The sequence below is a fragment of the Siniperca chuatsi genome, linkage group LG24 (genome assembly GCF_020085105.1).
Source record: "Siniperca chuatsi isolate FFG_IHB_CAS linkage group LG24, ASM2008510v1, whole genome shotgun sequence".
Classification (NCBI taxonomy): domain Eukaryota; kingdom Metazoa; phylum Chordata; class Actinopteri; order Centrarchiformes; family Sinipercidae; genus Siniperca; species Siniperca chuatsi.
In genome coordinates this window covers 13,292,417-13,314,385 of record NC_058065.1, presented here as the reverse complement: position 1 = coordinate 13,314,385, position 21,969 = coordinate 13,292,417, and the positions used below count along the sequence as shown (strand labels likewise).

At 41.7% G+C, this 21,969-nt stretch overlaps 1 protein-coding gene across 1 annotated transcript in view; it reads right to left on the bottom strand.

Moving 5' to 3' along the window:
• The window catches only part of LOC122872222 (R3H domain-containing protein 1), a 45,981-nt gene that overhangs the window by 18,876 nt on the left and 5,136 nt on the right, over positions 1 to 21,969 (bottom strand). Inside the window, 13 exon segments of the mRNA XM_044188155.1 lie at positions 63 to 295; positions 1,237 to 1,290; positions 1,602 to 1,627; positions 2,067 to 2,162; positions 2,322 to 2,430; positions 2,755 to 2,895; positions 3,546 to 3,605; positions 4,451 to 4,529; positions 5,944 to 6,067; positions 8,727 to 8,816; positions 9,418 to 9,435; positions 13,145 to 13,343; positions 18,461 to 18,620. Coding sequence (XP_044044090.1) covers positions 63 to 295; positions 1,237 to 1,290; positions 1,602 to 1,627; positions 2,067 to 2,162; positions 2,322 to 2,430; positions 2,755 to 2,895; positions 3,546 to 3,605; positions 4,451 to 4,529; positions 5,944 to 6,067; positions 8,727 to 8,816; positions 9,418 to 9,435; positions 13,145 to 13,303 — 1,189 coding nt within the window. The 5' untranslated portion in view covers positions 13,304 to 13,343; positions 18,461 to 18,620.

Sequence of the window (21,969 nt, the reverse complement as noted above, 5' to 3'; positions counted from 1 at the left end):
AAACATTGTAGTACAGCTGTATTATACAGCTCTAGCCCATCTCCCGCCAACCCTCCTCTTGCCTGTTTTGGAGAGCCTCCCGGTGCTCTTGCTGCTGGCCGTGCTGTCCCCTCGGACGAGGCCGGGGGAAATGCCGCTGAAGCTGCTGGCCTTGGTGATGGCGGGCCGCGGGGCGAGCCGGTTGGAGCTGTCCGAGCTGTCTGTGCTGCTCCATGGCCGAGGCTCGCCGTGCCGTGGCAGCGTTTCCGTCTCGGAGCTGCTCTGCCGGCTGGCGCCTGACCGGCCAGCCCGTAGCCTGAAAAAAAGGAGAGAGTATTAGTTTTTAAAATATCTTCATAATCTTAAGCGATAATTCTGTTTGTATCAACATTGTAAAATGCTCAAAAATGCCAAATAATATAGACCCGACTCTAGACTTGACCTCTGCAACAAGTCGCACCTCAGAAAGATTTACATCACTGATCATATCACAGTATCTGCATGTTAATTAGGGCTCCCACTAACTACTACTTTATTTTCATTATTGATTAATCTGTTGATTAATCATGTGATCCATAAATTGTCAAAAATAGTAAAAACAATTATCAAAACCGTTGCCAATACATTTTCAACAAATAGTTTCAGCTCTAATCTTAAGAAAGCATTTTTAGATATTTGTTAAAAAGTTTACCACTCTTTTGCCACAAAATTACACACAAAAAGTGTGTGTGTGTGGGGGGGGGGCACAAACAAAACCAGACACCTGCACCAAACTGTAAGCAAGTATCAGAATTAGAATTACTGATTCTGATACTTGCTTACAGTTTTATGCAGGTGTCTGGTTTTGTTTTTTTTGTTTTTTTTTTTAAGTCAGACAATATTCTGCAATGGTCATTCATTCCTTTGTAGACTTAGCTATAGCAAGACTACATCTTTTCCCACCAAACATTACGTTCATGTATTCTTCAGTGCTTAAATCAATAAAAAATAAATAATAAAAAAAAACAAAAAAAAAAAACAAAACGGTTTCATGTTTTAATTAGCAAGCTTTAGTCCGAATAGGCCGTCCCACACGAGGAAGCCTGGGCAGAAAATCTTATTTAACAGAAGCTTTCCTGAGCAGCAAAAACAAATCCTCATATAAGCATTCTTTCTCCCAAGCGAGCCGATTAAGGCAGACAGCGATTGAAAGGGTTTTCTCTGCCTGCGGTTTAGTCTCTGAAAGAGCTGAATGATGTGTGACGGGGGTGGACCTACCTGAACATTTGCCGTCTCTGTTGGGTGCTCATGCATGCGTCTTCATCCTGAGCACTGAAGGGAGGGGAGAGGTATTACAGAACAGGCGCTGACAAAATGAGATATCCACCATTTTAAAACATGACGGGGCTGACTCTAATTACTGCTCTGACAGGAAAACTATAAAAGTGATTGAACATCATTTAAAGTAGAAGCTAGCTGAAGAGCTATAGTTGCTCTTTTAAGGTTGAAATCGGTTCTGCTTTGGCAAATTAACTGACAGTTCATCTTCCATATTAGATACAGCTTTTTGGAACAAAATGATTTCTCAATGAGAGGTGACCCGAAGTCAGTGATCATGTGATTAGTGTAATTTTACTACTTACCTTCTATCTAATATGAAGTGATCTCCCTGTGGGTGGAAATGAAAATTACAGTCAATTACAGTCGAGCAGATAATTCATAGCATAGTTTGTTCTTAGTGTTATCTTGAACACTTTTCTCTCTTTGCATTTGAGTTCTACTGAAAAGCTACATTTCACCCTTGGTGTCCTTATGAATTTGACTCTACAGCATTAATCAATTTATCAATAAATATCATAAAGAAACCTTAACGTTGCGTTGACAGGTGCTTGGACCCCGATATACCAGCTTGCAGGTTTAGTTATAAATTTGACTTTATGAATTTGCCTCCAAATCGGAGCGACTTTGTCTAAAAAAAAAAATTCATAAATCCAGCAGCGGTAATTGGTAGCAAGAAATCTACTGAATTTGCACATGAATAGAAATGACACAAAGATTTGTGCAACATGGCCCCCACCCCCCACCCCGCCTACACAAACACTTCTCACATCATGTGCAAATATCCTTTCTCTGGCTCGCTGGTACTCCTCCTCTCTCTCCTCCATCGATTTGCTCCTCTTGTCAGCTTTCAAACGCATTCGAATCTGGCAATGACACATCACACAAACACACACACACGCACACACACACTTCTTTAGCAGCTATGTCAGGGACGCCAGATTGTCCCACTCTTACCAACATGTCAGAAATGAAAATGACAGCTTGGTGGGAGAAAAAAAATTTTATAAATAAAAAACACCTACCGTGCTGTCTTCGCGATCAAAGCTGGAGTTGTCTCGTTTGAGAATGTAGCGTTTCTGAAAATCGTCCGCCCTGTCATCCTTGATGTGCTCTGAGAATTTCTGATCGGGTCTGTCGGTGGGGGAATTCACAAGAATTTTAGTGGCAGCTTAATTTCAGGCAGATGCTGACAGCAACATATGTTAACCAGCGAGCAGGGCAGGAAACCAACTTATTTGTCGATTGATTGCAACAGCTTATGGTTGCAGAAAATTCACCACCAATTAACTAGCAAAATGATAGTACAGTATAAAGAGAGGTCCACTCAGTGATCCTGCACTCATGCAACGTCCATCAGTCTGATAATACTATAATTCATGTACTGATTTTACTCATGTAAGGTCAGTAATCTTGTAAGAAGATCGGGAAACATCAAATGACCAAAGAGAGGCTCACATTCTAGTGTTGGTGGTTTTGTTGATCACCACTGACTTTCCACTGGGGTCCACATTGTGGTCCATGCCAAAGTAGGCTGCCACTCGATGTAACAGCATCCTGTGGTAGGACGTCATGGGCGGAAACTTTCTCTTTTGGCTTCTAGAAAGAAAATTGGAAATGTAGTTAATGGTCGACAGTTGAAATGTTTAAATTCCTTTAAATTGATAGTCTGGTATAAAAAAAAAAAAGAAAACCCATCATAATCCCAGTCTGAAATATGGAGTTCAGTAAATTGGGGGCAAGAAAAGCTATGCCTGTTTCATCTGGTAGAAAGAGTTCACTGGAGGAGAACTTTAAGCCTTCAGTAATTCTAGACCAACATGACCAACGACATTAGTAATAGTGATCCAAACTGAATTTTCCATACTTCCAAAGACACTACAAGGAGAATTTGATGACCAGAAAGTTCACAGATCTTCAGCAGTCCCGATTCAAACAGCTGGGACGGCGAACAGCTGTTCGTCTTAATTGTGTGACATCAAGCACAGCCCATCTGAAAGTGTACAGATCCTTCTGCGCTTGTATTCTAGGGTGCTCCGTTATCTCAAAGACATCTTTGGAAGAATATTTTAATTTAATGGAAAAGTTTGTAGGTTTACATTCCCATCAAAAACTACTGCAGCTGCGTTCACAAATTAAGTTCTCCTCTGGTTGTATTTGTTTAATTGAAACCAGGTGCTATGGTGATTGGTCAGGATAAAAACCTGAATGAAAAGCTGCTTAATAAAATCTTTATGAATATTTCTTACTCATTATTGCTGATGAAGTCCAAGATGTCCTGTTCCAACTTGAGTAGCATGATTCGATCCCTAAAAAAAATATGACATATATTAAGATTGTGTTTGAGACATCTTAAACACAAAATTGGGTTCATAATCAATAATCCTTTTACTTCTCAGGTCAATGTTCAGATAGTAATAATAAGATTTATAAAGGCCTGGTGACACCAGAAAGTAGCACATTAAAATTCATCAGAACGCCCTCGCAAAATATTTGGTTACAGAGGCTTGGTGACGCAGGGACTATTCGCAGGGCTAGGTTGGTGAATACTCTAGCAAGCAAGCTAACCGCTAACTTGCTAGCCAGCAGGGAACTAGTGACTATTACCCATCCAGGAAGCCGGAAATAACATATCTCCTTGCTTGTTTTGTACAACACAAGAAAAAGTTTGGTTCTCGTTGTTCAAATAGGGCTCTCAGAGTTCGTGAACTCAATAATGAGACAGTAAGTTCACACAGTTTATTCAAAAGACGTATTTGTACCATTGACTCCTGTCTCATAACTTTTGTGGTGCAATTTGTACTCTTGACAGAGGATATTAAATAAAAGTGGATGGTGCAATAAAGCTAATAAGCTTCCTCCATTTTGGACTCTCTGACCAATAGCAAGCCGTCTTGACAGCACTGACCTCTGAGAGAACAATGGTGGGAATTCCTGTGTCAGGTTCACCGAAGTTAAGTTAAACATCCGGGCAAATTTTTCTGCAAGTTAATCCACTAATCACAGCGACTCTGTTGAAATTAATTGATTTCACCGTAAAATTTTTGCCATTTTAAATGCTGGTGTGACCAAGCCTTTAGGCTCAAAGGCTGAACTCCCGAAGGTCTATGTTCCAATGCAGTAGTCAAAATTTGGGTGTGTATGTTGAGCATACCTGGGGTTGCCCTTCAATGTGTTGACCAGGAACTCATGGAGATCTATGCCTGTTGAATCTGTGTAGTCTTGACTGGAATCTAACCAAGAGACACAGTTCTTGTTTCAATGATCAATGAGGTAACCTTGGAAATGTATAAATTCATTCATTTATAAAACATAGACGTGCATAGATTCCACCCTAAATGTTACCTGTGCACAAATGAAGAAATCTTCATAAACTCACAATATGTCCTGAATTATAAAACAATCCCTGAGATTACCTGCATGTAATGTTCTCAATATAATTTTCTATATATGAATAACAAGGAAATTGAAATGTTCCACCCTGTTACCTCCCCAAATTAATAATAAACAGTTAATGAAGCGCACGTTGTGAATATTGATATGCAAATGAATCAGCTTGTGATTCAACGATTTGTGAAGAAAAAAAAAATGGAAAAGTCACTCTGCACATGTGAAAAGAGAAACTTCATTGAGGGTGACATTGCTGAGGACCATGCTGTTTGGTGGTTGTTATTGGTGTGACCAATATGGGAAAAAAAATCTGGCAGCTTATTAGCAGCAGTGAGCGCTGCCAGCTGAGCCACTTAAGAAATAAAGAAGTGGTCGGATAACAAAGTTGACAGAAAAAAAAACATGTTCCTGTGCACCAACAAATGGATAGGACCCATCAGGAGTTGGGGGACACCGGAGCTCGTTCCCCTCGGTGGGTGTCTGGTTTCTATAATTGGAGGCTGCCTCATCAGTGGTGTTGCTCCGCAGCGAGAAGCAGACGCCTTATACGCCCGTGGGAATCCGTATAATTGCTTAACACCTTGAGCTTGTCGCAATTAACTGAATCACGCCAATTATCGGCCCATAATGAGATATCGTTTAAAATGGAGAAGTGCTTTTGGACAAACTGGAGGGCACTGCGCCGGAGGGGAAAAAAAAGAGTTTAGGATTGGATGTTCCTCGTGACATGGTAAAGGATATAATTATTAAAAGGGTGTAATTTGGCTGAGTGACATGGATTGTGTGATAAGTATCATTAAAGCATTTGGCTTCATTTCAATACTTTGCCTTCAGTGACACCCTGCCACCAAAATGATATAAACATATATACATATATTATCTATCTGTCAGTCATTCTTAGATGGGCATGTATTGTCCAGCCAAGTTTTCATTATATGAATTCCAATTTTTGGATGGGAAAAGCACATGCATCTTTCAAGCTCCTTTTTGGGAGTAAGCAATGTTTATAAATGAGGGCCCATGTGTTTAGGATGTAAAGAAAGCTGAGGCGTTAATGGAAATATTTGAGCTCCTGTGACTGTGATGGCTCGTCAGGTCTTCATGAAGGTTTCTAACCTTATAAATGATTTTAACATAAATATGTTAAAAAGCGAACAAATAAGAAGAGAAGGTGAAGGTACTGAAGAAAAAGTCAAATTCAAAAATAAAAATCTTGTGAAATGAGCACTTCACCGTGGGTTTAATTGCATTTCTCACCTCTCGACAGCATTTTTCTGGCCGTTTTCTCAGGTTTGTCCACCTTATCGCAGCTGTCTTCTTTCTCAGCTTGGTCCTGTGTGGCTCGATCTTCCTTTTCAAAGGGCTGGAGAAGGAATCCATCCTGAAAAAAAATAAATACAGAAAAACTGATTGATTCAGAGGTATGCGTTTGAAACAGTTCTTGCTGATGTTTTTATTAAACGGTGGGTTGTGCGTGTCTTTGCCACATGGCCTCACAATTTAAACATTCTGGGAGACTTCGACTAGTTACCACACTCAAGTGCAATAATGTCAGCATTTTACAAGATCTTCATATACTAAATGTGACCTAGGTCTGTCCTGATCAATAAAACAGGCATGAGACATTCATTTAGAAAGGAGGCATTAAATATGAGGCATTTAATTCTCTATGATCTTGCCTGAGGTTCTAGGTTAATTAGAGAATAGCACGGGCAAAAGAGGCCACTGTAAGACACTTAATAAACTCTTCTGGTTTATCATCGAAACCTGTTTCCTTGCCGGTAATAATGCGCCTGTGTCCATGAATTCCAAATCAGGATGGCAATTAATCTGCCAGATTAGCTTGTTTTTATTAAACCACCTGAATAAAACATGAATTTGAGGCCAAAATTAAACAACACAGCACATTTCATTCTTTAAAATTCAACGGAATGACTAGTTAGCTGTAATCCCCCTCCAACTGTAAAAGTTCTTAAAATTGACCACGCTGCAATGTGATTGGGGAAACTGGTGTGGATGTTTTGCGAGATTTATTAAAAATGGCCTTGGTTTTCTCCAGTTGTGCTATTCCTCGCCCAACACACACACACACACACACACACACACACACACACGACTCAGAGCAGTATCTGATTTGCTTTTCAGGCAAAAGGATGAAAGGAAAGCTGAACAGAGGAGAGGGGTTGCCAGTACACCGTAAGTGGATTAAACACAACTCGGGAAAGCTAACATCAGAGAGTCTGTGAGATGGTGTGCGTGTGTGAGAGAGGGACAGAAATGAATGAATGAATGAGTAAGAGAAGGGGTGACCTAGTGGTGGGAGAGCAGCTCATAACCGAAAAAAGTCACGAGCTTGATCCCTGTAACAGCTGCGAAGCAAGATAATGAGATGCTACGTTTTCCTTCATTTCAATACGCTCCGAATATATGTGAAAATGTAATATGCTAATGTGAAACGTGACTGACTAATTGCCTGAGCAAGACTGGGAGAAAGCAAAAATGAGTCTAGGATTGTGTGTTGTATAAGTGACAGCGAGTTCATATGCGTCTGTGCGTGTTCATCACAGCAAAAGGATTTTTTTTCCTGGCAAGAAGCGGTGATGTTTGCTACTTAATGCCACCCTCGGCATCACATGGAAGCCGCCTGGTTGATGTGCAGCTGTTGCGAGCTGCCTCATTTGTTTCCTGACATCCATTTACCTCGAGATAAAGGAAAAACAGCATGAAAATGATGGTCTTCTGAATATGTAATGAACATGCTGTCAGTCTAAAACAAAAAGTAGTGTATTCAGAGGCCCTAGACTGTCGCCCATTGATTGGAATTGACAGCCAGGCGTACAATGTAATGGCAGATGCAGATGCAGAGATGGCTTGGACAGACTATAGATCCATGCAGCCCTTTGTTAATGCTTACAATTTGACATTAGAGACAATAATATAAAAATGATGAACAAGGGGAAATGTTTAGATTTGAAAATCATGGGGTCTGAAAAGGAATCAGTGATCTTACAGCTGAATGTGTATGCCACTTATGTGTTTTTTCTCTTCTTTCTTTATTGCTTTACCTTGCCCCTTTAGGTTAGTTTGCCGCAGAAGGAGTCTCGACTCCGGGCCCAATAACAGCAGCGGGGAAATATCAGGAGTATTCAATTAGAGCGCTCCACAGCTCTCTGTAGCTGACGTGTGGAAATTGTAATTTCCTCGACATGATTGATGGCAGTAATACAGGACGTCGTGTGAGTGCAGACGATGCGAGACTGTTGTGGGAATAACACCGCCCTCTGGTTATGGAGCTCAGTGCTGACTGGCTGAAAAGCCTGGAACAAACACACCTGTGTGTATATGTGTGAAAGCCTGCCAGGAGCTGTGCAGGGTGGCATGTAATGGAGAAAGTTTGATCAGACGGGGGGCTTTGCCCAGAGATACGGCGTAAAAGAAGAGTTGATTTAGCAAACTAACGGCCGGCTCGCTGTTGGGGCTCTGTACTTTCTGTTTTGATGATGTGATGTTTTCATCAGGCGGCCACGGCCAGGTATTTAATCATAGCTGTCAGACAAAGGCCGCTAATCAAGCATCAGAGGTCTACCTGCTCAATTGTAATGAGCTGAACTGAAGAACTGATCCCTGGTCAGCACTTCAGCGCTATGCATATGGGCTTGTAGCTTAACGAATAGGTATGAGGTGTCAGAGAATCACCTATGTCACACTGGGCTTGATAAGATGAATTCCACTCCATAAGACTTTCAAGAACTTTTAAGTTTCCCCTCAAAAATGTGTGTTCTGGTTTGCTGCTCCTGCTGTGGCTGCTCTGCCTCTATTTGGCTGATCCTTTGTGGTTAATCAAAATCAAACTGCTAATAAAGATGGGAGAGCTGTGCTGTGTTCATGTTGCCCCCTGAAAACAATAGTTACGGTATTGACAGTGGTAAAAATTGCCCGTATTGTTACCATCAGAATGTTTCGCCATGGTATGTAGTGAAACTGGTGTATCAGTACATGTCTAATGTGAATACGCTCTGGTTGTTCAGAGAGATTGTTACCTGAGGTGCTGCTGAAGGCTCAGGAATAGGGCAAGGAAAGGACTCTTCACACACTGCCAGGCTCCGCACCAGCTTTAGCCTGGTGTTGGACTAAGGAGGGGGTGCAGGTAGGTGGGCACAGTTAAAACCATGCGCACATACACACACACAACTGCATCAATATCATCACGCATCACAGTGACAAGCCAAAGTAAAAGAGAAACAGCCAGCGAGCACGATCAATTCTTGCAAGCAAATCATACAGTTTCGATACTTCTCATTTTAGCTGACAAATCTTTTCCCGAGTGACTGAGCTTTTCGCTGCTGAGATTATTGCAGACCAGTGGCTGCTGATCTTCTGAGATAACTTGATCAGAACAATCTTAAATAAAAAAAAAATGGAGTAAGCATTTTCACATAAACTAAAGGCGTCTCATGTTTTTCCTGAGAGAACATCCAGAGCAATGCAGCAAGCACACAGGAAATGTCCATTTCAAACGATTTGTTTTTTCAGGCATATTTCACACCACGGCCTTCACTATCATTCATATAATGGCATCTCAACATAGTAATTTCAGACGTCTGGAGCAATGCGTACGATGACAACTTGCTTGACAGAACACACTACAACTTCCAACTTAATCCAAGCAAACAACGCACATTAGACAGGTTGGAGCATCCTTGCACAACATGCATGTCGAGCGTACCGTACCTTAGAGTACTTCACAGGCTGTCCAACGGTATGGGAGGGGTGCAGGGAAAAAGTGCACAGGAAAATCACATCAAACAAACCACAGACGTTTTGAAGGGAAAAGAGGATCGTTACTTAAAGAAAGTGGAGAAGTTTGAATTAAATATGACTGGCCTACATTTTGTGCATGCGTGCGCTACTAGCTCTGCAAAAGAGCAAAACAATTCGTACCAAGACAGCAAAAAGAGACAAATAACCTCCTGCAATGACTGCGTTTTTATCTGCTCCTAAACTGAAAAATGTAAGAGCACAGAACAATATTTAGCGGCATTGATCTGTGAAAAGAAAATGAAAATTCTCTGTGCAGCATGAAATCTCAAGTTGAACATTCGTCAATTCCTGGAGCATGAATTAATTTTGCAGAGCATATGCTACCAAAGCGGTTGCACTGTAGAGCCCCTTCCTCTCTCTCACACACACACACACACACACACACAAGAAAACAAAAGCCAGACATTTGGTTGCGAGCGATTCGGGTCAGTTTTATACGTTGCTCCCAGCTCTATTTAGCTGTCATGTGTATCAGACCCAGGCGCTGGAGGTGAGATGCAGAAAGCAGAGAGAGACCAGCCGCCCAACAGTGTGTGAGACAGCTCGGTGCCTCTGCGCTTCACGCACTAGTGGCTGTGTGTGTGTGTATGTGTACGTATAAACAGAAGGTCTCTCAGTAGCACGCACAGAGGAGTGGAGGAGAGGAGGGGGGAGACCTGGCAGGAGCCATTTCAGCTGAAAGTGTAACAGAGCCCAGTCCTCTGCTTCCCAATCCCAACATGCATCCACACTACCACACGTGTGCACACGCACACACACACACACACACACACAGCTCTGTCCTTCCCACCTGTCCTCTAAAAATCAAAAGGACAACCCCTCCCCTCCCTTATTGAGCTCGAGGGCCAAATAACACCTATAAAAAAAATTGAAATGGACTGCTGTTCGCCCATCTCTGATGCCTGTGACCTGCCGCACCCCTTTCTATATCAGGTAATATGGATGTGGATGGAGAAAGGGAGGGGTGGGGAGAGGGCTGGGACTGTGAGCGCACCGCTACACCAGCTAATTGAGCGGCGTGGGGCCGGTTGGGAATGAACAATGCCGGCAGGAGATAAAGGAATGGGAAAGGGGGAGAGGGAAAGGGCTGAAGTCAGCAGAAGTAGGGCGGCCACCAGCCACCTGTCCTGCCGCAGAGGACGGAGCAGGATAGCTGGAGGCAGATGGTGGCAAAGTCACCCAGTCCCCCCCCCACCCTCCTCTGTCGGAATGCTTTTCTGTCACCCCCCATTACACCTACTGCCGCCCCCTCACCTCTTCTATTTCTCCCACAATGAACATTTCAGGCATTTAACCGATGCCCTCACACAGAACGATCAAATTAGTTTCACCTCCTCTACTGCTGAAAATTACGAGCAGAAAGGTCAGGGGCTTCAGTCCTGTCAGCATATCTTGGTGTAATAATTATGCCAGGGTGAGTTTTAGGAAAAAAGGAGGAGAATGAGAGGTAAGTAGCTAGATACATCCTACATTTGGAGAGGTCACAAAAAAACATTAGAGGGGGCAGGGACACCTGCTAAGTCAATTTAAGGTGACACGTGGAAGCAGGGAGTTTTGCTGTAAGAGATAAGGAAAAGAGCAGCTTGCTTGGTTTAAAAAGTCAAGGATTTTCACCGAAAAAAACAGCTAATTTCAATCACTAGTTTCAAATCCATTCATGTTTAAATATTATGAAAAGCTTTGATACAAGATCAGAACCAGTTTCATTGTGCTGTTATTGTATCTTGGAATTCATGTTCCTCATTAAAAAATAAAAAGGGGGGAGGCTATAGTATGTAATTTCTGCTAAACAGCAGCCACTGTGGACACAAGTGGCAATTACAGGACAAAAGCACATTGAATTTCCCTTCATTTCCCAAGATTCTCTTGAGTCAGTTGCCTAAAAGGAATAGACATTTTGAGAAATAGGCGTATTGACTTTCTTGCTGAGAATTAGATGAAAAGATTGATACTGAACTATTCCTTTAAAACACACATCATTTGGCAACCTGGCTGAGCTAAAATGTAGTGTCACAGTAGCACAAGTAGAGAAGAGTCATAATGTCAGCAGACTTACTCAGTAATGTCAGTAATATCTATCAAAAGTTTGCTAACATTAGCCTCCATAAGCCACTGGTCATACCAGACCCAAGTAAGGCTGTAGCAGCAAAACCCCTGAGTTAGTTGAATTGAGCAGTGGTGCGTTTTATTCCTTATGAAGTCAACTTTTCATTTCCAAGAGGAAGAATTTCTTATTTCATCTTTCAAAAGTTACATAATCTCACCTTAAGTTCCCTTTTTGCCCTTTCTGTTTTGGTCAGATGCGACTTTAAATTACTGCGACCCCTCTCTACATTGTTTCAAATTACTGGTGCTGCATAACTCTCCAATGTGGTTAGTGGTGAGCTATTTTGAGCAGATATACTATATCACCTGAGTTTGTAGTTAAAAGTTCTCCCGTTGTTGAGTAGAATGATTTAAGGAGAAATCATTCTCCAACTTCCATCTTCATGCTTCTTTTTCATCTCCCCTTCCTGTTTTCTTTCCTTTCTTCTTCAATGCCATGTCTCGCATGCTCTTTTACCTTCCTCCTGTCCTTGATCCCTCATTCTTACAACCTCTCAACCCATCTCTCCCTCCCTCTTCCTCCTGTGTCCCCTCCCCTCTCCCCTGCAGCTCCCCCCATGCTGGTGTCATTCTGTTCCTCGAGGTAACATAGACACAGGAAGTTGGTAGATAAGCCAGGATTTGAGCTCCAGATTATCTGCCTGCCTGACTCCCTCGCTCTGCCTGCCTCCAACCACAAGGCCAGATTGGCCTGAATCCTATTTTTAGGCTGCAGCCAAAGAGACAATCCTTTTCCTTTCCTGGATTTTGTTTCCTTGACCACACTTGAAGAGATTTCACATCATTTCGCCAGTTTTGCTTTTTCACCATTCCTCTGCGAGGACAAACTAGTCAGCACCCGTTTTACTTTAAAAGCCAAATTAACAAGTGCAAATTTTCTGCGGTCCCAAAGCACATTTGTTGCAGTGACAGAGACCTAATTAATTCGTTTATGTGAAAGTGATCTCAGCTGCCCTGAATCCCCAGTTGATCCACTGCTTTAATGTCTCCCACGGAGGATACATAAGATTCACTAGTCTCCACGACTAAATGATCTTTTCCCCACTCTGAAGTTTCTCAACAGCCAGGCAGACAGTAGTGAAGCGTGTCACTCAGACTGACCTTGGTGCTGTGGCACAGCAGAGTCAAGCCCCACATTATTATTTCAGTCTGCGCTGATTATACTTTTCCAGAATAATTTTGCTTGCTGAAGCAGCCGGAAAAATCATCTTGAATGCCACGGGTGACAGGAGATCCCCAGGGCGGTTTTGTGTTTGACGTTTATTGTTACTGAATTTTCATGGAGAGGAGTGTGGAAGAAAAGTGAAAATGTTTGGTGAGGTGTCAAGTGTCCTCGGCTCACTCTGGGTTCGGTCAGGATGCTGACACCTCTAACCTCACCGATTACTCTTCTATGAGAAGGGCTGAGGAAACTTTTCAATACTTCAATTTATACAATACCGGTCAGTGGTATTATGAAAGAGGCGTTACGGGAGGATTTTTAGGGTAACATAAATCTCATTCAGTTGTGGCAGATGTCAGAGTTCTTTACCTGTACGTCCCTCTTATTGTTGCTGCTGTGTTCATCTCTGCCGCTCTGGCTCTGGTCAGTGACCTCAGAATTGGTGGCGTTGTCTTTTGGAGACGACAGCGTGTCGGCAGCCTCGGAAACCTTCATCGTGTCACTGTCAACTGTATCGGACATTCTCATTGCAAAGTCTTACTGGGAGATGCTGGCAAATACAGAGAACCTGAAAGAGACGAATATATGTCCATGAGGGCCATTTTCTTAACAAATTACAAGAAAGAATCACAGATGCTTAGGACAAAAAAGTTGACGTTGGTTGCATGTGAGGATGAGAGGCGGCACAAGTTGAATTTCACCATTACTCTTTTTAGTCTTTTATTTAGGTTTCAAAGCCTCGAACAACAGGAACATACAAACAAACTATACCACAAATGATTCTACACGTTTTTCCCCGAGGGATGTACTGTATCTGGGCAGCTCCTCAAAAATGACAATTGGAGTGACAAAATAATATAACACAATGATGCACTTTTTCGCTAGTTGGAGCAGATTTATTTCAGAAATAACACAACTAAATAATTTTGTAAATTCAGAAAAAGCATGAGGTAAAGATCAATGCATAAGCAGCTTTCTGACAATATACAGTAAAGTATGTGGGGCGTGTCCAATGGTTGTGGAGGCCGACAGTCATTGTCCTCTTCCTTCTTCTCTAGACTGTGTACAAGAAAGTTTAAAATGAGTTCATGTCACTAACATAATGATAAACATCAATTTATGTGATTATTAAATGATACTACATTAGTAAAAAATTTACTGAATTACAATATATAGTGTATATGTGAGGTGTGTATTACTATAGTATTAAGGTCCATAACAGTAAAAATAGTAAGTAAACTCGTAATGAACAAAGCTATTTATCCATAAAGTAATAGTTAAAACTTACTAAATCAGGCCCAGAGCAAAGCACCTGCTCTTCTTCCATAGTGAGGTTCATCTTGTTGTTTGAGGAGTGCTTAGTAATGACTGTTTACTTTGTCTCAGTTTTTCTTGTGGGTTTTATTTTGAAAGAGAAAGCTACAATACTGCAGAGGTAATAACAGTGATTTGCCGCATGTGTAAGGATGCTCATTTCCCACGGAACAGCCTAAGAAGTGTTTTCATGGCAAACATTTGGAGTTGTTCTAGCAGTAGAAACACAGTTGTAACTAATAACATTACTGCTGGCTCCATATCTAAATGGATTTCAGCTATTATTAACGTCATTAGTTCCATCTGTGTTTGACAACTCAAACTCAACGTACGCCGTGAGAAAGATCTATGAAGTAGCAGGCGAAAGAAGGAGGAGAGGGGCAGCTTGTGTCATCAGCACAGTCTGTGGTCATCAGTCACTGCTTTCTGTCTGTGCTGTCTCAGCTCTGCAGCTGTTCAGCTAGAGACAATGGACACGACTGGACAAGACACAGCGGGAGGACAGTTAGCTCCTGTGAGATCCAACAGCTTCAGATTACAGTGTCTCTCCACTTGGGCTCCCCCCCCAAAAATTTTTTTGACATAGATGTTTCGAAGTGTTTGAAGGAGGCATGGAGGTCAAAGTGTCCATTGTGTGAGACTCGTACGTACCAAGTGGAAAAATTACGTTTGAAATTTGTTGAACATAACTAAACGAAGATCATGTCGCAATATTTCAAAATGTGCCCATAACACATGGATGGGACAGGGCTTAATTTAAATTCTGACGGTGCAGACTAAAGGCAGTGCAGCCAAAAAGTGACGGAAACACTCCTACTATACCATATCAAGTTATTTATTTAGTATTAAACTAATTTATATCAAAAAAAGTGTCATTTTTTTAAATCAGCAAAAATGCGAATAGCCTTAAATAATTAAAGAAATTGTATGAAGGTTTATTATTAAATTGTGTTTTATTTGACGTCCCAAAAGGCAAAGTTTCTGTTTTTGATTTTGGTTACTTTAATCATTCTGGTTCAAACATTGTGCATAAAACATGGAGACCTTTTGGGTTGACGTCAACTTAATTCGGCAGAGCAAAAAACATAATTTTCAAAATAAAAGAACTCTACATTATTGCCAATCTTGCACCTATGGTCCATTGCAGGAAAATTCTGTGTAATGCCATGACCTCCCCTATGCTTAAGTAATGGTGCGAGTTCATCCTGCTGATGTGCCCTAATTATGCAGTCAGACCCCATGCAGCGAAACACACACACACACAGATACACGCATACGCGCAAGAAGGGAGGGCCGACATGTGGTACATGAGAGCTATGATTAATAGGTTAATTAGAAACGGGCTCATCAAATTCACTTTGCACATCAAAACTGGATCCACACATGACAGCACTTACTGTGTGCTTGAGCGTGTACGTGACTGGCTGCGTGTGTGTTCCAGCCTGCACCAATCAGCGGGGGGCCTCAACCTATTTGCCCGGCAGTGATCAGAGCCATTTTCCTATCTGATCGCGAGAAGCAAAGAGGCTGGCTGAGACTTGATTGTTTATCTCCGTCCCAAAAGAGCTGAGACAGCGAGCGGGAGCCGCTCTCTTTAAAAAAGGTGGCATCCAATTCCTCTATGTCAGAGTAATTGACTTCCAGTGAGGTCCGCTGCTCTCCTGAGCTCTCTTCTGCCAGGCAAATGTACCGCTAACCCAATGCAGTGCAAGGCTAAGAGGTTAGCTAAAATTTAGCTGGGAACTGGAGAGTCAGATGTTGAATTTCAATGACCTGTCAAGAGGTTTGACAAAAGCAACGCTGGCTGCTGCTTTACATTATTTTTACATTCTCAAGGAAAACAGCTCAATACTCTAGAGTGTCGTGCACGCCTTTGAATATTTAGTGTCTGTTGCTGACATTTTGATGAGTGAAGTCTCTTGAGTCGCTCTGTTTAAGATTTGCAATATTGGACAGATATTTTCAAGAGCCGGGCTTGTGATGGATAGCTATTTTGTCCCTCACCGAATCATTCATTCTTCCAAACATATTTTATCATGGGACTGGAGTGTTGGACTAAATTTGGCTACAGACTTTGATGCATTCAAATTTCACCGTCTCGTCTCTCATGGCTGAGGTAATTGCACTGTGTGCCTGTTTAGAATCCCTGATGTTTTGACTGTATAAGTAATTTGGATTATCATCAGATCCTTAGTGTTACATTAAGGAAACGTCTGGGAATTTAGTGAGTAGCAAATTGGTCTCTTATGAGTGAGACTGAAAACAGACATCACCATATTTATCTTATATATATATATTTATGGCTCCCTTAATATTGTAGTGTCATGTTACGGACCACCCACTAAATGTAATGACAGCGAATCACTTTCATCAGCAGGGAAACTTCTAAGCCACAACCAATCAAGTGCATTGCAGAATAACTGGTGTGCTTGATCTGAATGAAGTTCTGCTTTCTCAAGTCAATACTTCAAAAATACTTTTACACTGTACCAAAGCATCCCATTAGGTTTGAGAATGACATTAATGTTCAAATACAGTTTTACTGTACTTTGATGAGTTTAAAAAGGAAAGCGAGGCTGCCGCAGACTATAGTAACATTAGAAAAAGTGACTAAACATTTTTAGAAGTTTAATTCATTTACAGTATATTTATCTGAGAAAACACCAGTTATCACAGAGTTTCTAGAAAGGGTACTCAAACTGGCTCAAAAAGAAATATAGAGAAGTGAGTTAAAACACATGTTTATTCAGGTATTGGTTATTTTTGAAGGACTTGACATTGCACTACTATTTTACAGATAACATTTTACCATTAGGGGGAAAAGGGTTCAAGGTGCTTTTGGGGAATAAGATTAGGGCTAAATGAGTATCATGTCAGAATACCAGGAAACTGCATAATTAATTTTTAATGCTTTAATGGTGAAAAGTGTTAACTGGTGAGTCAATATGTGAATACATGAGTCACTGTTACAAGGCAACAGCTACTCTTCCTGGGGTCCATGTTAACATAATGTACGTACATAAAAACATTTATATCACTAACTATTTGTATAGCACTTTTCAAAACAGTTAGTTAAAAAGTGCTTTACAGAACAAAATAAAATAGTACACACAGTCAAGATAAAAACAATAAAATTCTAAATAACAACATAGAACATAAGGCCTGAATAAAACGGAGTGTGTAATAAAAACAGGTAAAATATAAGCAATAAAAGAAGGATAGAAACTAGACAAAATAGATTTACTATAAAAAAAAGCTATCCTATAAAAGTACGTTTTGAGAAGTGATTTAAAAGAAGGTACTGAGTTTGCTGAAGTTCTTCAGGTAGGGAGTTCCACAGCAGGAAAATGTGATATGGTCTGGTCTCTCAGAATATGTTAAAAGTCTGGAAGACGGGTTTTGAATGAGCCGGAGACGGGAGATGGCCTTTTGGCTGAGCCCCAAATACACGGAATTACAATAATCCAGACGTGACGAGATGAAAGTATGGATGACTTTTTCCAAAGTCTGCATGAGATAATTTTTAAAAAACTTTTGCAGTGTTACTAAGTTGGAGAAAGCATGATTTTACTACCTTTCAAAACACAGCTGAGTCAAAGATCAAAGCCAAATTAAGGGCAGTATGCTTAAGGTTGGAAGACAAGATTATTTTTCAAGTCATAGTCAAGTATTGTGTGGGTTTAATGGAAATGAATGTTGATCTGTGTATTTCTGACACAAATACATATTTTATATGTGAAATACACATCAGATATTTGGTAAAATAATTACTTTTCCCAGTATCTTTATGGACTCTTGAATTGTCTACTTTTGTGTACTTAATGGAAATAAATTATATATTTATAATATTCACATAACAGTAGTTCTTTTTCAGATTTCTGGAAATTCAGTAAACATTTGCGCTACATTTGGATTTAAACTTGACTTTTGTAACACAGTATTTATCGTATTCTAGGGCTGCACCTAACGATTATTTTCCATTGTCGATTCATTTGTTAATTATTTTCTCGATAAATTGATTAGTTGTTCGGTCTATAAAAACGCCAGAAAATGGTGAAAAATGTCAATCAGTGTTTCCCAAAGCCCAAGCTGACGTCCTCAAATGTCTTGTTTTGTCCACAACCCAAAGATATTCAGTTTACTGTCATAGAGGAGTAAAGAAACCAGAAAATATTCACATTTAAGAAACTGGAATCAAAATTTTGACTTTTTTTTTCCTCCTTACAAAATTACTCAAACCGATTAATCAATAGTTGCCGATTAATTTAATAGTTGACAACTAATCGATTAATCGTTGCAGCTCTATCGTATTCCGTGACTGACTATTCTTATCAAACAGATAAAATAAAGACAAATAAACAGGAGACGTACTTGTTGCGTAGCCAGTGGTGGTTGTGGCGAAGGAGGACGTGGCTGGTGAAGTCGATGAGGCTGAGCCTACCGATGCCATTCGAGACTTCTTTGCCCATGTCTGCTTCAGCTGCTCTGAACAGCAACCGGGGCCTCCGACACCCTCATGACCCCTGCTGACCTGCAACCGAGAGAGGCACAGGGTTAGCGCTGTGGTGTTAGGGGTGACAGGGGTCAGGGGTTAGGAGCCGCACTGACACCGAGGTCGCGTGGACTGACAGAAGTCAGGATGTCAGCAACTCTGAAATATTTGTGTTGGAGCAAAAAGTAAAAGTGCGGTGAGTGTATATTGCTGGGCCTATGCGTGCCTATGCGCCATAAATAATGGATGAGCACAGAGATGGGAGTGCGGCGGAGGCAACAGGAGAAGGCACCCCTGCCCACCTCATAAAAACCAAGCATTAGGAATTCAGAGAGCAGCGGGGGGAAGATAGCATTTCTCAGCTGAAAATCCTCTGCCATTTTGGGGGCATTTTTCTTTGCATTTCACTTGACTATTCTGTTAGCTATGTTACTCCTCTACAGTGTGAAAATGTGCCATTATTGCTTGACTTTATTAGCTGCAATTGGTCATAGTTGCCAAATTAGGATGATAAAGCAGCTAACTATTATTTTCATTATCGATTAATCATTTGGTCTATAAAATGTCAGAAAATAGCGAAAAGTGCCCATCATAATTTCCTAACGTCTTCAAATGTCTTGTTTTGTACGGCCAGCAGTCCAAAACCCAAAGATAACCAGTTTAGAATGCTAGAAAACACAGAAAAGCCGGAACCAAAAATAAACGATTAATCGATTAAAATAGCAGTCGATTAATTTTCTGTCCAATGATGTCCAATTCTTTGATGCTGTACATTCCCTTAAAGCAACATTTATAACTTGCTCTGGCTTCTCATTGTCTCCCTGCATTTCTCTCGGCCTCTGCCTTCTCCCCTAATCTCCGTCTCACTGAGCGGGCGAGGTGCCACGCTGACTCTGGCACCCAACGGTGCCAAGGCCTGGCTGCTGCTCCCAACATGGTCTTGATGAGACCCCCGTGCCAGCCAAAAAGGTCAAGTGGAATCCCTGCTCACTTTATAATCTTCCTTCTCATGACACCTCAGCCTGCAGCCAGAGTGGCAGACTGAGATGATGATGGGTGGGAGCGACGTGCCATGGAACAGTCGCCATTTGGTGCATTGCTTTTGTTCAAACAGCCCAACCAACCACGAATACTGTGAGTGTTAATACTTAATGCGTGACTGCTTACTGTTATTTAGTGGCAATACAAACCAAGACTCCACAGTTCCTTATCATGAATGCAGTTGTCGTTATATTTGTTAGAAATGTGATCTCATACACAATATAATGTAAGTAAAAAGGGAAATTCAGTCCTCCTAAGCTTGAAATCTGAATTTTCTAATTGACATTTTAGCACATTTGTGAGGAAAATGTCCCCTTCAGCCTGTAGCATTTCTCCCTGGCATTAGCTAACGAACGCGTGTGAGGCCCAAGGCAGGATCCATTCATCAATGTTGATGTCATTTAAATGATTACTTACATCTGGAGAGCACACAACCTAGTATATGCAGTTTGTAGCCAGGAAATCTATCACTGTTTGTTGGTCATCTTAACACAGAATCACCTAATCTTTTTTCCCCTCTTGTTCCCAGATGCTCTTATCTTTACCCTTCTGCTCTTCTGTTTGCCTCTTATCTCTTTCTAAATGCACCCAGCACTTTTTACACGGTTATTCTGGTGTGACAGGAGTATCATCTTGGTGCCGTAGCTCTAGATTCTGCCCTTCTTGCTCATAGTTGAAGGCAGAAGTGGTGCCAATTCAAGCTGCTGCGAATAGGAGTGCCAGCTAAATGTCTGAAATGGAAAAATGTGGAGCCTGCAGCTATCACACACATGCACACACGCAGAGTGTAAATGTTGCACTGACAGCGGTGTGGCTGAGTCTGGCCATGGGCGCTCCAGGCTTTATGACCAGAGCTGCTGAGCGGGCTTCAGCACTTCACACTGAGCCTGTGTGTGTGTGTGTGTGTGTGTGTGTGTGTGGTATGGCGGAGACAGTCCTATGAATGCTAATGCCGCAAACAAAGCGCTCCCCGAAAAAAATGTTTTGACAGACACGGACACAGGGAAACATCACAGTTCAATTGGTGCTCAACAGCTTCTAAGAAAACTTAGCACCGCACGCGCACACACACACACACACACACACACACACACAGTAGTGAACTTGCAGAGACGCTCCGCCTGCCTGTGCATCCTCCAGTACTGTGCTGTAGCTGACAGGGAGTGGTTCATTGGTATTACAGTCGCCGCAGAGCGCAGCAGCCTTTAAGAGGCTCCCTCAGGCACTGTTCAGTGTCATGTCGCCATGCCCAACGGCATATCAGCAACCTCCCTCACACACACAAAATCTCACACACACACACACACACACACACACACACACACACACGAGAGACTCAGATGCATCAAACCTGCCCAAATGCGCACACATTCAGAACACAAATGCATCAATGTATTAAAAAGCAGATCTGCTCAATTAGACGGATTAGACTACTGGAAACAGAGAAATAATTGTCATCAAAAAGAAGAAAAATCAAAGATCCCAATGAAACCAATAAAATTTGATTAGTCCAACGGCTGGATAGGTGTCAGCGTACAGCCACATATGCACACGTACAAACACACATTCTCCACTGCACATATATTCTTGATGGAAATTCATTCTCGAATAACCCATAGTGGGGTCATAAGAGTGGCCGTCAACTGAGCCGAGTTAATCATACATCGGGCTCTTAACGGACTACTCTCACGGACAATTATGTTCGATGGCAAGCTGATGAGAAATTTTTCAATCACTGTGAAGCGCATAAGAGCCTACTGGTGATGGCACGCACACACAGGAACAGGCGAGCAAGCACACTCCAGTATACTTATTTTCTTTCACCCTTCACACAAGTGCGCGCACACACACACACACACACACACACCTGCAAAGGCTGACCTTTCTCTCTCACACCTCCGCTCCGCTCTGTTCTGCTCAGATCTGCGTGGATCAGGGCTCTTGTCTGGGCTATAACCAGCTCAACTGGAGGTGAAGGACCCTCAATCCCTCCCTCTATCTGCTACTCCATCCCCGACTCCATTCTCGGGTAGAGAATGAGAAGATGAGTCAAACACGGGGTGGAAAAGAACAAGCCATCACCTTCACAAGCTTCTGTGTGATCACAAAGAAAAACCACCGATGATTTCGGAGCCCCGAGCACAAAAAAAAAAAAAAAAGTCGCAGCATCTTTCTGCGTGCAGTCGCAGATTACGCTTTGAACAATAATTCATGCTTTATTGCTGCTGATGAGCTTTTGCAAGTGTCACATAAAAAGAACAACAGTAGGAGTGGTGCCAAACAGCTGGGATATTGTCTGCAGAGATGTAGAATGCTAAACAGAGCTCTATTCAGTGGAGCATTGTGA